Source organism: Camellia sinensis, chromosome 4, assembly GCF_055761805.1.
Source record: "Camellia sinensis isolate YWXY chromosome 4, ASM5576180v1, whole genome shotgun sequence".
NCBI lineage: Eukaryota > Viridiplantae > Streptophyta > Magnoliopsida > Ericales > Theaceae > Camellia > Camellia sinensis.
Genome location: NC_138964.1, coordinates 200,822,564 through 200,837,705, shown reverse-complemented (window position 1 = coordinate 200,837,705; position 15,142 = coordinate 200,822,564). Strand labels below are relative to the sequence as shown.

The 15,142-nt window shown below is 40.5% G+C and overlaps 1 protein-coding gene across 1 annotated transcript; it reads right to left on the bottom strand.

Annotated features, from left to right (window-relative positions):
• Window positions 1-10,100: 10,100 nt before the first annotated feature.
• On the bottom strand, window positions 10,101-14,315 carry LOC114306667 (adenylyl-sulfate kinase 3). Its single transcript, XM_028251945.2, has 8 exons — window positions 14,193-14,315; window positions 13,493-13,900; window positions 12,736-12,876; window positions 11,985-12,134; window positions 11,779-11,897; window positions 11,557-11,641; window positions 11,137-11,183; window positions 10,101-10,623 (listed from the first exon to the last, which is right to left on the bottom strand). Exons 2-8 carry the CDS (start codon window positions 13,743-13,745, stop codon window positions 10,525-10,527), a joined length of 894 nt encoding a protein of 297 aa, XP_028107746.2. The 5' UTR covers window positions 13,746-13,900; window positions 14,193-14,315; the 3' UTR covers window positions 10,101-10,524.
• Between the last annotated feature and the right edge of the window lie 827 nt (window positions 14,316-15,142).

Genomic DNA, 15,142 nt, shown 5'->3' with positions numbered 1-15,142 from the left:
GCCCTACTTTCATACCCATTGTAATCCATCGCCATTGGTTCCGGCTATGATTAATCAACGCCAACCACACCGCCGACTCAGCGCGGTGTTGGTTTGCCTAGCTGCCCGCTGTTTCGTGCACCATTCTCAGCCTACACCGCCTTTGGTCTTCATCCTCTTCGTTACTTCTCTAAGTCTGTGGGTAAGTATTATTATTATTTTTTTTAAAAAAAAAAAATTTGGTGGAAGCCTTCTTTGTGGTAAACCCAATTTCAGAATCTCTACATCTGATATATATATTTTGTGAATCTTGATGTGTCGATTGCTGCTCATTGCTAAAGAAAATAAAACTTGAATAGCCCTCCGTTGATTTTTTCCTTGAAATGGAGGCCAGTCTTGAGGCATTTTTGTTGACTCAAAATCTGATGTTGCTAAAATCACAATATTGAATGTTTGAATATTGTAATTCCTGAATTTGAAACTTTACTCAGAAGCTTGGTTTGAATGTAGACAAAAATGACACTTTGTTCTGTTGAAAAGAAAGAAACAAACATGTTGTTGTCGATGATACACACATTGCTATTGCTATTTGTTGAACCCCTCCGACTGGATCTTGAACTCATGATGAAATGTAGCCCTGAAATTCATATTTTGAAGCTTGACTTTGCGTCGATAAATATTGACATAGATGGGGTATTAATGTTGGTGTAGAGAGAGAAATAATTTGAATCTTTTGAGTTTTGTTGGTGCTGCTACTGAAAATTTTGTTAGACTTGTCTTGAAATTTGTAGAGCAGAATACAATAAATGTTGTTGCAAGCGAAACCCGAGGGAATGAGCCCCTCATATTGTATATAAGTCATGTTGTTGAATAATTAATTATTGTCTTGTCGATCTTGTAGATGCTCGGAAGATAAATAGTGGATGCCCGATGCTTTGCCTTCGTCTTCGGCTGTTCAACGCGAACCACACGTCGCCCACTCAACGCGATGTGTGGTTTTGCCTAACACCATCCAGCTCGTTAGTCTCACCACCCGGCGCTATTTTTTTTTTCGGAGTTTGAATCTCGATTTTTGCATACTCACTGGATTCGGCCGTGATTAATCAACGTGGACCACGTCGCCCTTTCAACGCGTCGTTGGTTCGTCTAGCACCCCTCTCACTTACTGTTTATCCAAGCTACACTCACTGCTGCCGCCCTGTCTCAACTTGTCCAACGCCGACCACGCACGTTCGCCCACTCAACGCAACGTGCGTGGTCTTGCCCAGCCTAGCTCAGTCCTGTTGATTACAGTCTATAAAACCTCTCTGATTTCAACTTAATTTCCAACATTGGCTTCGGACTTCACCCCTCTAACAGTCCCAAATTTGTGAGTATGAAATTCGGCTCCCTCTTCCTCTCGTTGAATAATAAAGATGATATATTGTTGTTTGTTTAACTTGTGGATGCTTGGGAAATACATAGCTGATGCCAAAATTTTGTGTGACCGTTGTAGCTTTACGTCGGCTTGAGAGGAGCCGGCCCGAAGAGACAAAAACTTGATTGTTGCATTTTTCACGAACTCGCTCAAAGGAGTAGAATTGTTGTAGCTTAAATAGATCATTATTATTTGTTGATGTTGCCCCATTCTGATAATGTCTGAATCAGGATATGAAATTGATATTGCTCATCTCATTTGTCGGTTTTACTATTTCAGGCAAATAAATTTTTGTGCGAAATCCATGACCTCGGGGCCCTTAGAACCTGCACTAATGAGAGCAAGGGCTCTTCCTCAGAAGTTTGAACAGAAGCAAGACTGTCCCTCGGGAGTCCGAAAGTAGCACACACCCTATTTTGACAAGAAAGATTCCTCTGGAAGATAACCGAGTCTACCAAACTTGCACCAATAGAAGTAAAGATTGTCTCCCAGAAGTCCGAGCAGAAGCAAGGCTGTCCCTCAGAAGTTCGAGCAAAAACAAGGCTGTCCCTCTGAAGTTCGAGCAGAAACAAGGCTCTCCCTCAGAAGTCCGAGCAGAAACAAGGCTGTCCCTCGGAAGTCCGAGTAAGAGCCCACTCTACTTTGAAAAGAAAGATCCTCGGAGCTCGTATTGATGAAATCAAGGGTTGTTCTTCGGACCCGCACTAATGAGAGCAAGAGTTGTCCCTTGGAAGGCTCTCCCTCAGAAGTCCGAGCAGAAACAAGGCTGTCTCTCGGAAGTCCGAGTGAATGTGCACTTCTACTTCGGCAGCTAATGGAAGCAAAGGCTATCCCTTGAAGCTCGCACTGATGGAAGCAAGATCTGTTCTTCGAAAGTCTGAGGCGGAGAACACACTCTACTTCAGCAAGAGAGACCCTCAAAGCTTGCATTGATGGAAGCCATGGCTGCTCTTCAGGGGTCCGAGTGGAAGTATACTTCTACTGTGTCAAGAAAACTCCCTTCAGGTTGGTAATTGAGTCTACCATTCCTTTTTCTTCTTTGAGGGGCAACAAAATTGAAAACTGTTTCAAGCAAAATAACACAATGAAGATATACAATGTAGAGAAAATAACTTTTAATAGAGATACATAATATGGAGGAAATAAATTTCTTCATAACATAAGAAAGATAGAACTTCATGGACAATGCAGTAAATGCAAACTGTAAATGTCATAGATAGACTTCTTCCGTGGAATGTTGACATTTGCTCCTAGAGTTGCAAGATCATTTGGAAAGCTTTCACCAGCTGCTCGGGTTGTGGCCATCATGCACCATCATAGCCATGCCTTTGGATCTTTTTGTACAGACTGATATCCTCATCCTCGCAAGACTTTTCATGGATCTGTTGTAGCCGGAAGCTTGCTTCTTGTTGGCCAACACACCGGGCTAGGAATCCGGTACCTCCTCGGAAGTAAAGTTCACCTTGAATAATTGTGAATTGGGCAAGCTTGGCCATAGTCAGTTTTCCAACTTTGCTTCTGAGTTGTTCGAGGACTTCTCCTCTCCAGTCCTCCGGAAGGCCTTTGTCTTCGGGTATTATTGAAGGTTCTGTTCTCTTCTTGATAACAATTGTTGCCTCTTCCTCTGGAATGTCAACTCTTGCCCCTAATGTTGTGAGGGCATCTGAAAACTTGTTGTCGGAGCGAGGCACATGCCCTATTTCGACCTTCTGAAATTTGTCAAGAAGCCTTTGGACTGTTGTTCGATATGTGGCCAAGGCAGGCTCCTTTAAGACGAACTGTCCTGAAACTTGCTTCACTATCAGCTTTGAGTCCCCCCGGATCCGAATCTTCTTGATACTGTGCTTCTCAGCTGCTATCAAGCCTAAAATAAGAGCCTCATACTCGGCTTCGTTATTCGAACAATGGAAATCCAGTTTATAAGACAAATATAACTTTTCCCCACTTTTGCTTGTAAGGACTATCCCGGTTCCTCCTTTACCTCTGGCTACTGCTCCGTCAAAGCTCAATGTCCAAAAGCTTTCCTCGGAAGCCATAGCTGCATGCACCTCTCCTCTTACTTCTTCATTCACTGGTTCATAGTCACCACTTGGAATTTGAGCAAGAAGGTCAGTTAAGGCTTGGCTTTTAATCGCCTTGGGGGCTACACATGTGATCTCGAATTCACCCAGTGCTAACAACCATCTTGCCACCTTCCCGGTTATAGTAGGCCTGCTGATGAGGTATCGGATTGGATCACTCCTAGTAACAATCTGAATCTGATGTGCTAAGAAGTAATGTTTGAGCTTTTGGGCGGTAAATACCAAAGCTAAGCAATGTCTCTCTATCGGAGTATATCGGACTTCTGCTCTTCGAATCTTCTGGCTAATGTAATACACTGGGCGTTTTGCTCCATCTACATCTTGGACCAATAATGCCCCTATGGACATGGGGGTTGAAGTTAAGTGCAACATTAGAGGCACCCCGGGCTGCGGGGCTATCATGGTCTGAGGCGAGGTCAAAGCCGCCTTGATTCTCTCGAAGGCCTTTTGGTGCTCCTGGTTCCACTCGAACTTGGCATCTCCTTTTAACAATGATCCGAAAGGGGCAGAGATCTCTGCAAGTGCTGGGATAAACCTCCGAATATAAGACACCTTCCCGAGGAACTTCTTTAACTCCTTCTGAGAATGCGGGGGAGGCATTGCTCTGATAGATTTGACCTTGTCTTCATCTGCCTCGATACCATGCCTATGTACAAGAAACCCGAGGAACTTCCCGGCCGTCACCCCGAAAGCACATTTGAGAGGATTCATCCTCATTTTGAATTTCTGGCACCTCTTGAATACCTTCTCAAGGTCTCGGAGATGGTCTTCTTCTTTCTTGGATTTCACCACTAGATCATCAACATAATCTTCCACCTCATGATGGATCATGTCATGAAAGATTGCAGTCATAGCCCTTTGGTAAGTTGCACCGGCATTCTTGAGTCCGAAAGGCATGACTGTATAGAAGAAGTTTCCGAGAGGTGTTCTAAAAGCAGTCTTTTCTGCGTCCTCTTCAGCCATCTTAATCTGATTGTATCCACTGAATCCATCCATGAATGAGAACATCTGGTGTCCCGAGGTAGTATCCACGAGGGTGTCGATGTGAGGAAGAGGGAATTCATCATTCGGGCAAGATTTGTTCAAATCTCGAAAGTCTACACATACTCTGATTTGGCCATTCTTCTTCTTTACTGGCACGATGTTTGCTAACCACGTGGGGTACTGTATTGGCCGGATGAAACCAGCCTGTTGAAGTTTTTCAATCTCCTCCTTAATCTTCTCTTCGAGATCTGGATGATATTTTCGAGCAGCTTGCTTAATTGGCTTGGAGTTTGGGAACACATCAAGATAGTGGGAGACTAGGTCAGGATCTAGTCCGGGCATTTCCTTATATGACCAAGCAAACACATCTGAGTATCGGCTTATCAACTTTAACAACTGTTCCCGCTTTTCTGGGCTAAGGCTCGAACTTACGAATACCGGCCTCGGTGCATCTTGTCCATCACTCAGATCTATTTCGATAAGTTGTTCAGGCTGAGGCTTCGGCCCATCTTGCATACATTCTGGAGCCACTTCAGGCTTTATTACTATATCATTGTCAGGAGGCTCTTCTTTTGACTCGGAGTCGGTGACTGAAGAAACCGACTCCCCGCACCTTCATAAATAATACACCATCTTGCCTCCTTCTCGAACTTTCATCACCTTCCGAGGAATAGGCGGACTTTCTGGTCTAGACATCGCCCGCTTACTTGATTCTGTCATCGGCTCCTTGTCATCTTTGATATCCTCCCAACGAGGAATTTTGACCCCTCGAGGCTTAGAGGTGGTGGGAACTTCTTCGACAGCCAGTTCGGTGAAGTAGATGGCATCAGAATAATGAGCTTCATGGATCTCGAACGGCCTTTCTGTAGCCTGAATTGTCACCGTCTTCTTTCCCCATTTAGCCTTAACACACTGATGATAACTTGATGGTACAGCCCCATATCTATGCATCCAGGTCCTCCCTAGAATGATGTGATAATTTGCCTCAGAATCGATAATATGGAACTTGGTGGCCGAGCGAATCTCTCCAACGGCTAAATCAACTGTTACGCATCCGATAGTAACTCTCCTTTCTCCACCGAAGCCAGTGATGACTATCGGCTGCTTCACAATGCGTTCTTCAGAGATTCCGGCTTTTTCTAGAGTAGCGCAAGTCATAATGTTGATAGAGGCTCCACTATCTAGAAAGGCCCTTTTGAACTCAACCCCGTTAATAAAAACAGTCACATAAAGCGGGCGATTGTGAGAAAAAGGATACTTTCGATCAGCCTCGGAGAAAGTAATGGCACTAGATTGCTCTTTTGCCTTCCTCGGGATAGACCCCTCAGTCGACATGCATTCCTCATGGTGTGCCTCGGCTATATTAATGATAGACTTGGTGATTTCCGTTCTTGCCTCCCTGGAAAGTCCAAGCTGGTCAAAGAACTGCTTGAACTTTACACAGTCTTGCAGGGTTTTGGCATAGTGATCCGGATCTTTTTCCACTCTTGGAGGCTCGTAGTTAACCATCTCCTCGGTCTCCTCAAAATAAGATGCCACATAAACATGGTGTCCTCCTCTTCCATAGTATTCTTCTCCTCCTTCTGGATCAAAGGGATCTTCGCCATGAGTCATAAATGTTCTGCCCTCTGGATCGAGAGCACTTCCATAGTAAACTTGTTCACCCTCTGGCTCGAGGATGTCGTCCAGATAACAGTCATCGTCATCGAGATTAGCGATAGCCTCGATCATTGGGCCTTCATAAGCTATCATAGCAACATTCTTTCCCTTGTCTCGGTGTTGAGGATACGGTTGTTCTCGGATGTCTTGAGTCCCTCGCTTTTTGAACCTCAATTCGTCTGCCTCGACTTTATCTCTGAAGATTTTCCTGAGAGTCCAACACTTCTCTGTCGGATGTTTCAATGTACGATGGTAGACACAAAATTCAGGGCTCTCACGGTCCTTTTTTGATGGCATTTCTTCAACATAAGGCAATTTTAGCTCTCCGTCAGCCACCCATTCCTTAACTAGAGCTTTCACTTCCTCGATTCCACATGGATAAGAAACATTCCCCTTTTCACCATTATATTGCTTTCTTTTCTGGCCTCTATGACCTCCTCCTTGTGAATTTCGGGTATCCGGGGCAGAGGCAGCAGCAACGGTAGGTCCACGAGATGACTTGAAACTAGTCTTGTAACTGGCTTTAAATCCGGACTCCTGAGCCTGAGGAATGCTAATGTTCCGAGCTGCTTCTATTAATGCCGAGAAGGTGGGTAGCTTGCGGTTAACTAGAAACATTTTGTACCTGCTCAATGCCCCTTCTAGACAAATTTGAACCAGATAACTCTCCTCGACTGCTTCATGACAATCTACGGCCTTGTCCTGAAACCTTTTGACGTAGTCAAGGATGTCTTCACTTTCTTGTTGCTTCTCTTTACACAATGTAAGTGTGGTCACCTTCTCCGCCACTTGAAAGAACTTGGAGTGGAATTTGTTAACCATTTCCTCCCAACTTCGGACAGAGTTTGGGGCCAAATTAACATACCAACTATATGCTCGGTCGGTGAGGGACTTAGAGAATTCTCTCAGTCGGAGGACGTGGTTTGAACCATGAATACCCAGAGTCTCGATGAATCGCACAACATGTTCTCGGGCATTTCCTTGTTTGCCGTCGAACTTGATGAACTTCGGCACTGTATACCCCTCAGGGTATGGATAGCTCAGCATCTCAATGGGGTAAGGCGGCTTGATGTCTGGATCAGGCAAAGAGGGTAAGGTCCTCTTGCCCCGTTCGAGATCGAACATGGCCTGCACATCGGCGAGAGTGAGAAACTGTTGAGGGAGAGAGTTTGATGGTGGTATTCCCGGGACTTGGCTTATGTACCCGAAGACTGAGCTAGGGGCATCTTGGCCATTCTGGTGCTGCGAATTCATCATTGGTGAGGACATTTGACGATACTGGCCATCAGCGCCTATAGACAAGCCAGTTGGTGATGGGATATTGAATTGAGGCCCATAGAGTCCACCGCACGGCGCCGCTATACCGGGTTGTGCTTGCAGATTTGTTGTCGGCACCAAAGGAGGCCCGCTTGGTGCTTGGGTAACATTTATTGGTGGCGTAACAAGATTAGGTACGGGCAGAGCTCCCTTTTGCGCCATCATGCTCCTTATGTTTTCCTGGACACCAACAGTCGTCGGAACGCCATTCATTACACCAGAAACTCCCCTAGTCACCATTGGATCTTGGCTCGGCACGCCATGGAGCCCGGGCATAGGCAAACTGCTGCCGCCTACTGTGGTTTGAGCATGTGTTACTGTGGCTGTGTTGCCATGAGCCACAGGTTGATTGGGGCCTACTTCTTCTTGGATTTGATTTTGCGCTCCGGCGGAAATAACTCCACCACCAGTTTGATTTCCGTTTGGCGCCGGTGCAAAGTTAGAACTCATCACCAACATGGTGTGAGTGAGATTCTGAAGAGTGGTAAGAATCTCTTGTTGAGTATTTTGAAGTCCTTGAATGGCTTCAAGCAAAAATGGTTGATCTGGAGCCATGGTTCTGTCATCACCACCATTAGAGGATCCTTGTTGGTGAACTTCATCTTCTCCCGCCATCCTTGTTGGAGTTGTGTGGATTCCAGATCTTGTTGAGACCATTAACCAATCCGCCTCCCCAGCAGAGTCGCCAAAATGTAGGAGAGGGTTCAAGAAAGGAGTTGGAAAATTCGAAGATCGAATTCTCTAGAATATGATGAGAGGCTTAGATTCTTCAATAATCTCAACTTAGGAACACAACAACAAAGGAGATGATGGAGATAAGAGATTGGGTGAAGAAGAAGGCAAAATGGCTAGAGAATAGAATAATGGCAAGGCTCTCCCATTGATCTCCCACTTTCGCTCTCAAGGTTGATAATGGAGAAGGGAAATTAGTTCTTTCCCAAGAGTTAAAAATCTCCAAAATCCATCCCCTGTAAAGCTATGGGTGGGTGCTATTTATAGGCACCTCATGATGTAGGATGAAGCCCATGTGCAAGGCACATGGGGGATATTCTCTCTAACCACCTTGTCCGAGGAGGTGACCTCTCCGAGGAGGTGACTTCTCCGAGGATGAGAAAACCCCGAAGAGGAGATCACTCCCTCGGCGAACCCTTCTTCTTAGCCACACCTAACCAATGATCCCCAATCATCCCAAAGGGTCAGGGGTAGTCCCAGAGGACGTCCTGCCGCAAAAATATTGCCGAGTCTCATGGACCCCCCCGGGGTCGTGCCACCTCGACCCGGGTATAGGCTAGTTTAACCGAAGAGTGAATTTATCTCCACTCACCGTCCTCGGGATCGGGTCCTTTGTTCGAACTCCATTACGCCCATGGTTCTGGTGCGTAGATCCCGGAAAGCTCCGAGCCCGCAAGTGTTCTGGGACTCATTAACGGAGCGGCTTCTAGATTGCATCTGAATCTGTTCGAAGCCAAGTGCTTCGGATCTCTAGATTCGTAGGTCCGAATCCTTTCGAGTCCGAGTGCCTCGGATCTCTAGGCTTGTTCAACACCCTTTCGAGTCCGGGCCCGAGTAAGTCTCTAAGTCTCTAAGTTCGTGGATCCGAACCCCTTCGAGGCTTAGAGCGATTCAGCCCGTTTGATGGCGATAAATCTGGGCCCACCGATCTTGGACTTGCGATAAATTCGGGCCCACTAATCTTGGGCTATTGGGCCTAAATAATTTAGTGGGCTTAAATTAGCTCCTCTTACATATCTTATATCTGTATATTTCGTATCTAATACTTTTTATAAATGTAACACAACTGTTTTGAATAAGCTTATAAAGGAGCTATTATAAATCAAATGTGCTGCAAATGATTAAGCACAGATTTGCTGCCGTTACCAAGTTTCGCTGCCAATTTATTTATTTATTTATTTATTTATTTACTAGATTACTTGCAAAGCATAAATTTGTTGCGGTTTGGAAATCACCTTATCTAATTTTTAGACATGTATAACACTACTTTTATAATTATTAATTTGTGTGCATGCAAAACGTGTTATCTTGAATGGTTCGGTTGCAACTGGGCCCAAAGGAAAACTGACTAGAGAACATTGTATAAATGTGGGCTCTTCAATGGTATCCTGCAAATCTTGTTAGCTTGAATTTGAAGAATCATAATAAATAAATATATATAATAAATAAATAAAAAAGTAAGTTGAGTGAATTCTTTGGTCTATGATTGAATCTTGTATTTATGGAGAGAACAAAAATAAAGTAGAAAACTATTCTTTTCTTTATTTTTTTTCCCATAAATTTAAGAAAAATATTAGACACCCAAATGTTTTACCAAATGTTTTAGCAAATATTTTACATGGGTATGGGACCCTAGAGCTTTGCACTGTGTTTGGTTGGGAGATTTGAAGCTGAATTTGGATAGGAAAAGGGAAAGGTAAAGGTCTGTGAAACTAGGTAAAATTTAAACATATTTTATTTATATTTCACCTACATTTTCTATTTTCCTTTCTAAATTCCTTCTCAAATTCCCAACCAAACACAGCATTAATGTGAACTTTGTGAGACATATCTATACCCTATACTTCCAAGTTGTATTATAGGAGGAAAAGTTGCATGTATATGAACAGGCAAGCATCAGCAACCCACCAAAAAATAAATAAATCAATACATTCAAGAATCCTACCTGCAGGTCCAAACTGCATTATTGTATTTGCAAAACCAATACAGATAGATAGATATATACACTTAGATATTAAAAAAAAATTAAAAATAAAATACATATAAGGTGCCAACATCTCCGGACCAAACTTTTGTTCCACGACGAGAAGCCCATTTATAACAGACAGAATATTCAATGACACTTGCCACATTTCTCATTTATTACAATCCAGATTACAACAGATATAAATTAATTAATCAATCGATTAATTAACTAGATATCAAACAAGCATGGATCATTATTCAAGCATGGAAACAGGAAACGAGTAGTTTCCCTCAAGCAGAAAATCAGACATTTGCAATTTCGCAGCATATTTATTGTCCAGGCAGACACAAGTTCCACGGCCAGGGACTCTACTCTGCATTGTTCACAAATTAAGCACTGAGATAGCCTTCTTCCTCCAAGTAAGACATCACTGTTTCAGCCATGTCTCTCGGGGAAGAACAGACACCTCCTTTCGGTTGTAATACTATCTGCAGATGGTGAATTCAAACATAAACCAATAAACAAGGAAGACGTAAAAAAAGAAGAGGAGCATATTCTCTATCAGGAATGCTAGAATTACTTGTTTCTCCAGATAATTTCCGGGTTGCCAATTGAAACCAGAAACTTACCCCTTAACTTCTTCATTTCAGTTATTCATTTGGTGGCTCCCAAACAGGAATACCTTCTCATTACATATTGGCTCGCTAAAATAGAATATGCTTGATACATATTTTAAACTAGCAGTGGGTGCAAATTCACTGCATTTGTAATTTTACATTTGAATTTTGTGATAATTTCATGGGTGAGGGGCGGCCTGATGAATTAAGAAAACCGTTTAGCAAGTTTAGTTAGTCTAAGTGATGGACACAGTTCACACCAAATGGGATGTACAAAATAGATTAGTGTATCCTCAACTTATCAAATCTATTATGTGCGTCAATGTTTGAAAGAGCACATGCAAGTAAAAACATATCCTCTTTCGCTAAAGGGCATATATATACCTCAGCATTCAATGGTGGCTCATACGGATCATCAATCCCCGTAAAACCTGCAAGGTACAACAACAAGGAAACAATTAAACTGAGGACTAATGACCTCAAAGGCAGATGAAAAGAAGAAAATAGTAGTATATGATGAATTTATCAACTACTAAATTAAGTGTGGAAGAAAGAGAAAAGAGGATATTGAAGAGAAATTGGTACAAAAAAGAGTTTTCCAACTATCTGGATAAGAAATTGATTTGAAGAGACATTGAACAGCCCCTAAGCTCTTTTAAATGACATGCTTTTAATTAATATCATGCTCATCAACATTAGATTTAGAACAATGAAATACCAGATCAAATAAAGAAAAGACGAAATGGAAACAAGTATCATTTAGATACCAGAATTTCATTCTTCTGTGAGACTGCAAGAAGATACCTTTAATTTTTCCAGCTCGAGCAAGCTTGTACAGGCCCTTAGGGTCCCTTGCTTCACAAACTGGGAGAGGCATATCCATAAACACCTGTGAATAATAATATACTTGGTCAATTACAGGCAATGAAGAAGCTTTAATTCATGCCCATTTTTTTTGTCTACCACTGATTACCAACACTAAAAACTTTATGCAACCAAATGCTCCAATCCTCACAGAGCACAAACCTCAATGAATTCTCCATCTGGCAATAGTGCACGGCAGGCATCTCGATCCCTTCTATAGGGAGATATTAAACTAGCAATGCAAATAACTCCAGCATCAGCAAAGAGCTTCGCGACCTCCCCTAAGAACCATAAATTTATTAAAACCGAACAATTTTGGACAAGAATAAGAGGACTAATTTTGGCAATGAAGTCTAAAAGAAACCCACCAGTTCTTCGTATGTTTTCTGCACGATCCTCTGCTTTGAAACTAAGATCACGGTTTAGACCATGACGAACATTGTCACCATCAAGGATGTAGGTGAGCTTTCCTCTGGAGTGTAAGCATCGGCTTAAAGCGCACGCCAAAGTGCTCTTTCCTAAAATAAAAAGGTTTAAATTTATTTATTTTTTAAATGAAAAAGTGGGATACTGGGTCATGACATTGACTTGAAAATAGAGAGTAATGGAAGGAAAATGCAAGATGCAAGGGTAAGATATACTATTAACAAACTGGTGTCAAAGAAAGTAAAGAACTATTGCTAGAACTCACATAAGCTTCATAAAATATTCCTTACAGCTGTTATCAGAATTTTTTGTAGTATTGTATTTTCTGTAGTATAAATAAAAAATTGAGGTACTGGGACGGTCTGATTGATCTTGGAGTTGACAAATATAAGAGCCCTTTTAGAATAACCATAGTGTCCATCTAAATAAAGTGACAAAATTTTTGTAACCGTAGTGTCCATCTATAAATATCGATGTCTGTACATCAGTGACAAAAATCATCACAACCGAAGGATGTTAACTTAAATATCAAAGTCATTCATTGGAGTTTTACGCTACAAGTTAAATTTAAATCTAAACAGAAAAATTTGCAGAAAAAGCATCAAAAGTTGTATAGCAGAGATGGTCCTAATGACCAAGGAATGATTACATCGAGTAGCTAATCCTGATTAGAAGTAACTTAGGTACACAAACCTGAACCACTGAGACCTGTGATCCAAATGACAGAACCCTTTTGCTGAAGTAACTCCTGCCTGTCAATTTTCTCAACCGAGCACTTATGCCAAACAATGTTTGTCGAATTTCCAATCGTAGACATCTGGCGGATACTTTTACCTAGTTGGATAATCAGTTAATAAAATTAGAAACTTAATGAATTTGAGTAACAACTAACAACAACTATATGTCGAATCTATAATTAATTTGCAACCACATTTCGGAGTCAGTTTTTGCAGAGCATAAGCAATGACAAATTAGTAATCATCTGCAAGAGTTCAGAGTATGCAATGCAACAAAACAGAAATCAAAATAATAATAATAATAATAATAACAATTAAAGGTAAATTACATTGATCACCCTGAGGTTTAGAAAAAAATACAATAAACTCCATGAGTGTGATATTTACACCAACCACTCTTTTAAAAAACTGCACTGATCGGAATTAATGCAAATGTTGGGTAGACATAAGGCTAAACAAGGTCATGCTTTTTTTTTTTTTTTTTTTTTACTCATATGACTAACAAATTTACGATAAATGAGAGCTGTGAATTAAAATTATAAGGGAGTTTAATGTAATAATGTTAAACTTGTGAAACTATATGTATTTTCTCTAAATTATGAGGGAGGTTATTGTGATTTACCGAAAAATTAAACATAACAAAGTAATTAGCAGGACAAAATTTTCACAGTTTGCAATAGAGAAATAAGGAAAAAATAGGAATTAGAATAAACCATCATAATCATTGATCAATGAGCTATCGTGCAATTCTGGAACGAAATCGGCTTTGTTATTGACGTACGACGTTTTAGAATTCTTCATTGCCTTAACTGGAGCGAAAAAACCAGATCTCGCGAGTCCCAAACTCTTGCCACTCCGATCAGACACCGGCAACTTCAAAAACCCTAACGTCGACGACGCAGAGTCACCGAGGCCGAACTCCGGCGACGGACAGCAAATCAACTGTCGTTTTCCGGCCGAAATCATCGAGAGACGAAAATGATGCCAGAAGAAGTGAGACGTTCTCAATTGACAGTTACAGCTGGTTTTGTGTGTGCTTACATGGTGGTTGCTGCTTGAAACTCTGTTTTCGAGCGGAGTATATATGTATATATACTAGACGACTAGTGCGTGGCGCACGCCTGTGCAATTTAAATAAATTAATATAAAAATAAATAATAAAGTAATTAATATTATAATATTTATATTATTTAAATAATAAAAATATTTTTAACGAAATATAAAGTCTTCAATTTAAATTTTACTTAATTTTTAATAATATTTTTTTATTTTATGATATCAAATTTGTCACGTAACAAAAATTGAAATTATCACATTATTAAACACCAAATTATATACTCACATATATAATAATGTGTGTATATATCTATATATATATATATATATATATAACAAAAACAACTTTTTTATTACCTTGATGGGCTTTTGTCGGTTGTCAAAATATGAACAATTAAATAGAGAGAGACGAGAGGGAGAGGGAGAGGGAGAGGGAGGAGGGTGATTCGTAATTTGTGTGTCACGGTCAGTCAGGCTGCCATTACAAGTGTTTTGGGAATGGCTCTGTTTTTGGTTTTCTTTTCTTTCTTTTTTTTTTTACTTATTTTTGTTTTTAATAAATTTTGGATAAATTACATATACACTCTCGAGATTTAACAAAATTATAGATACTCCATGAAGTTTGAGAAATTACAGATATCTCCTAAAGGTACTATTTGCATAACAAATTAGGGAACAAATTGTTATGAAAATATAAACCTCAAGGGACAATTTGTTATGAAAATATAAACTCAGGGGGTATCTGTAATTTTCGAAACCTCAAGAGAGTATCTGTAAATTAACTAAACGTCGAGGGAGGTATATGTAATTTGCCCATAAATTTTTTTTTTAAAATTTAAATTTTTAGATTCAATTTGACAAGAAGAATAGAAAAGTTATAATTTTTTTAAAAATATTCAAAAAAAATGAAAATAAACTAAAATAAATAAATTTTTTGATTTATTTTGATTTATAATATTTTTTTTGAAATTTTTCAAAAATATATTTTTTAGATTCCTCTCGGATCGAAAAAGTAAAATTTCTTAATATAATTTAAAAAAATTATTAAAGACAAAAATTCAAGAAAATAAGTAAAAAAAAATTCCCCCAAAATGGGCCGTATTTATGTATGGACAATTGTTTCACTAATATAGGCTGGTGGCTGATGGTGAAGGATGAGTTCTACACGCTGCTTCTAGAGCGTGGTTTTTTAACGATCACACATGCGTTTGGTGGTGCGTCTCCATCTTTAGAAATTACACAAATGCGTTTTAATGCTGCGTTTCGTTAAAAAATTTAGAAAAAAATTTAAAAGTAAAAAAAAAAAT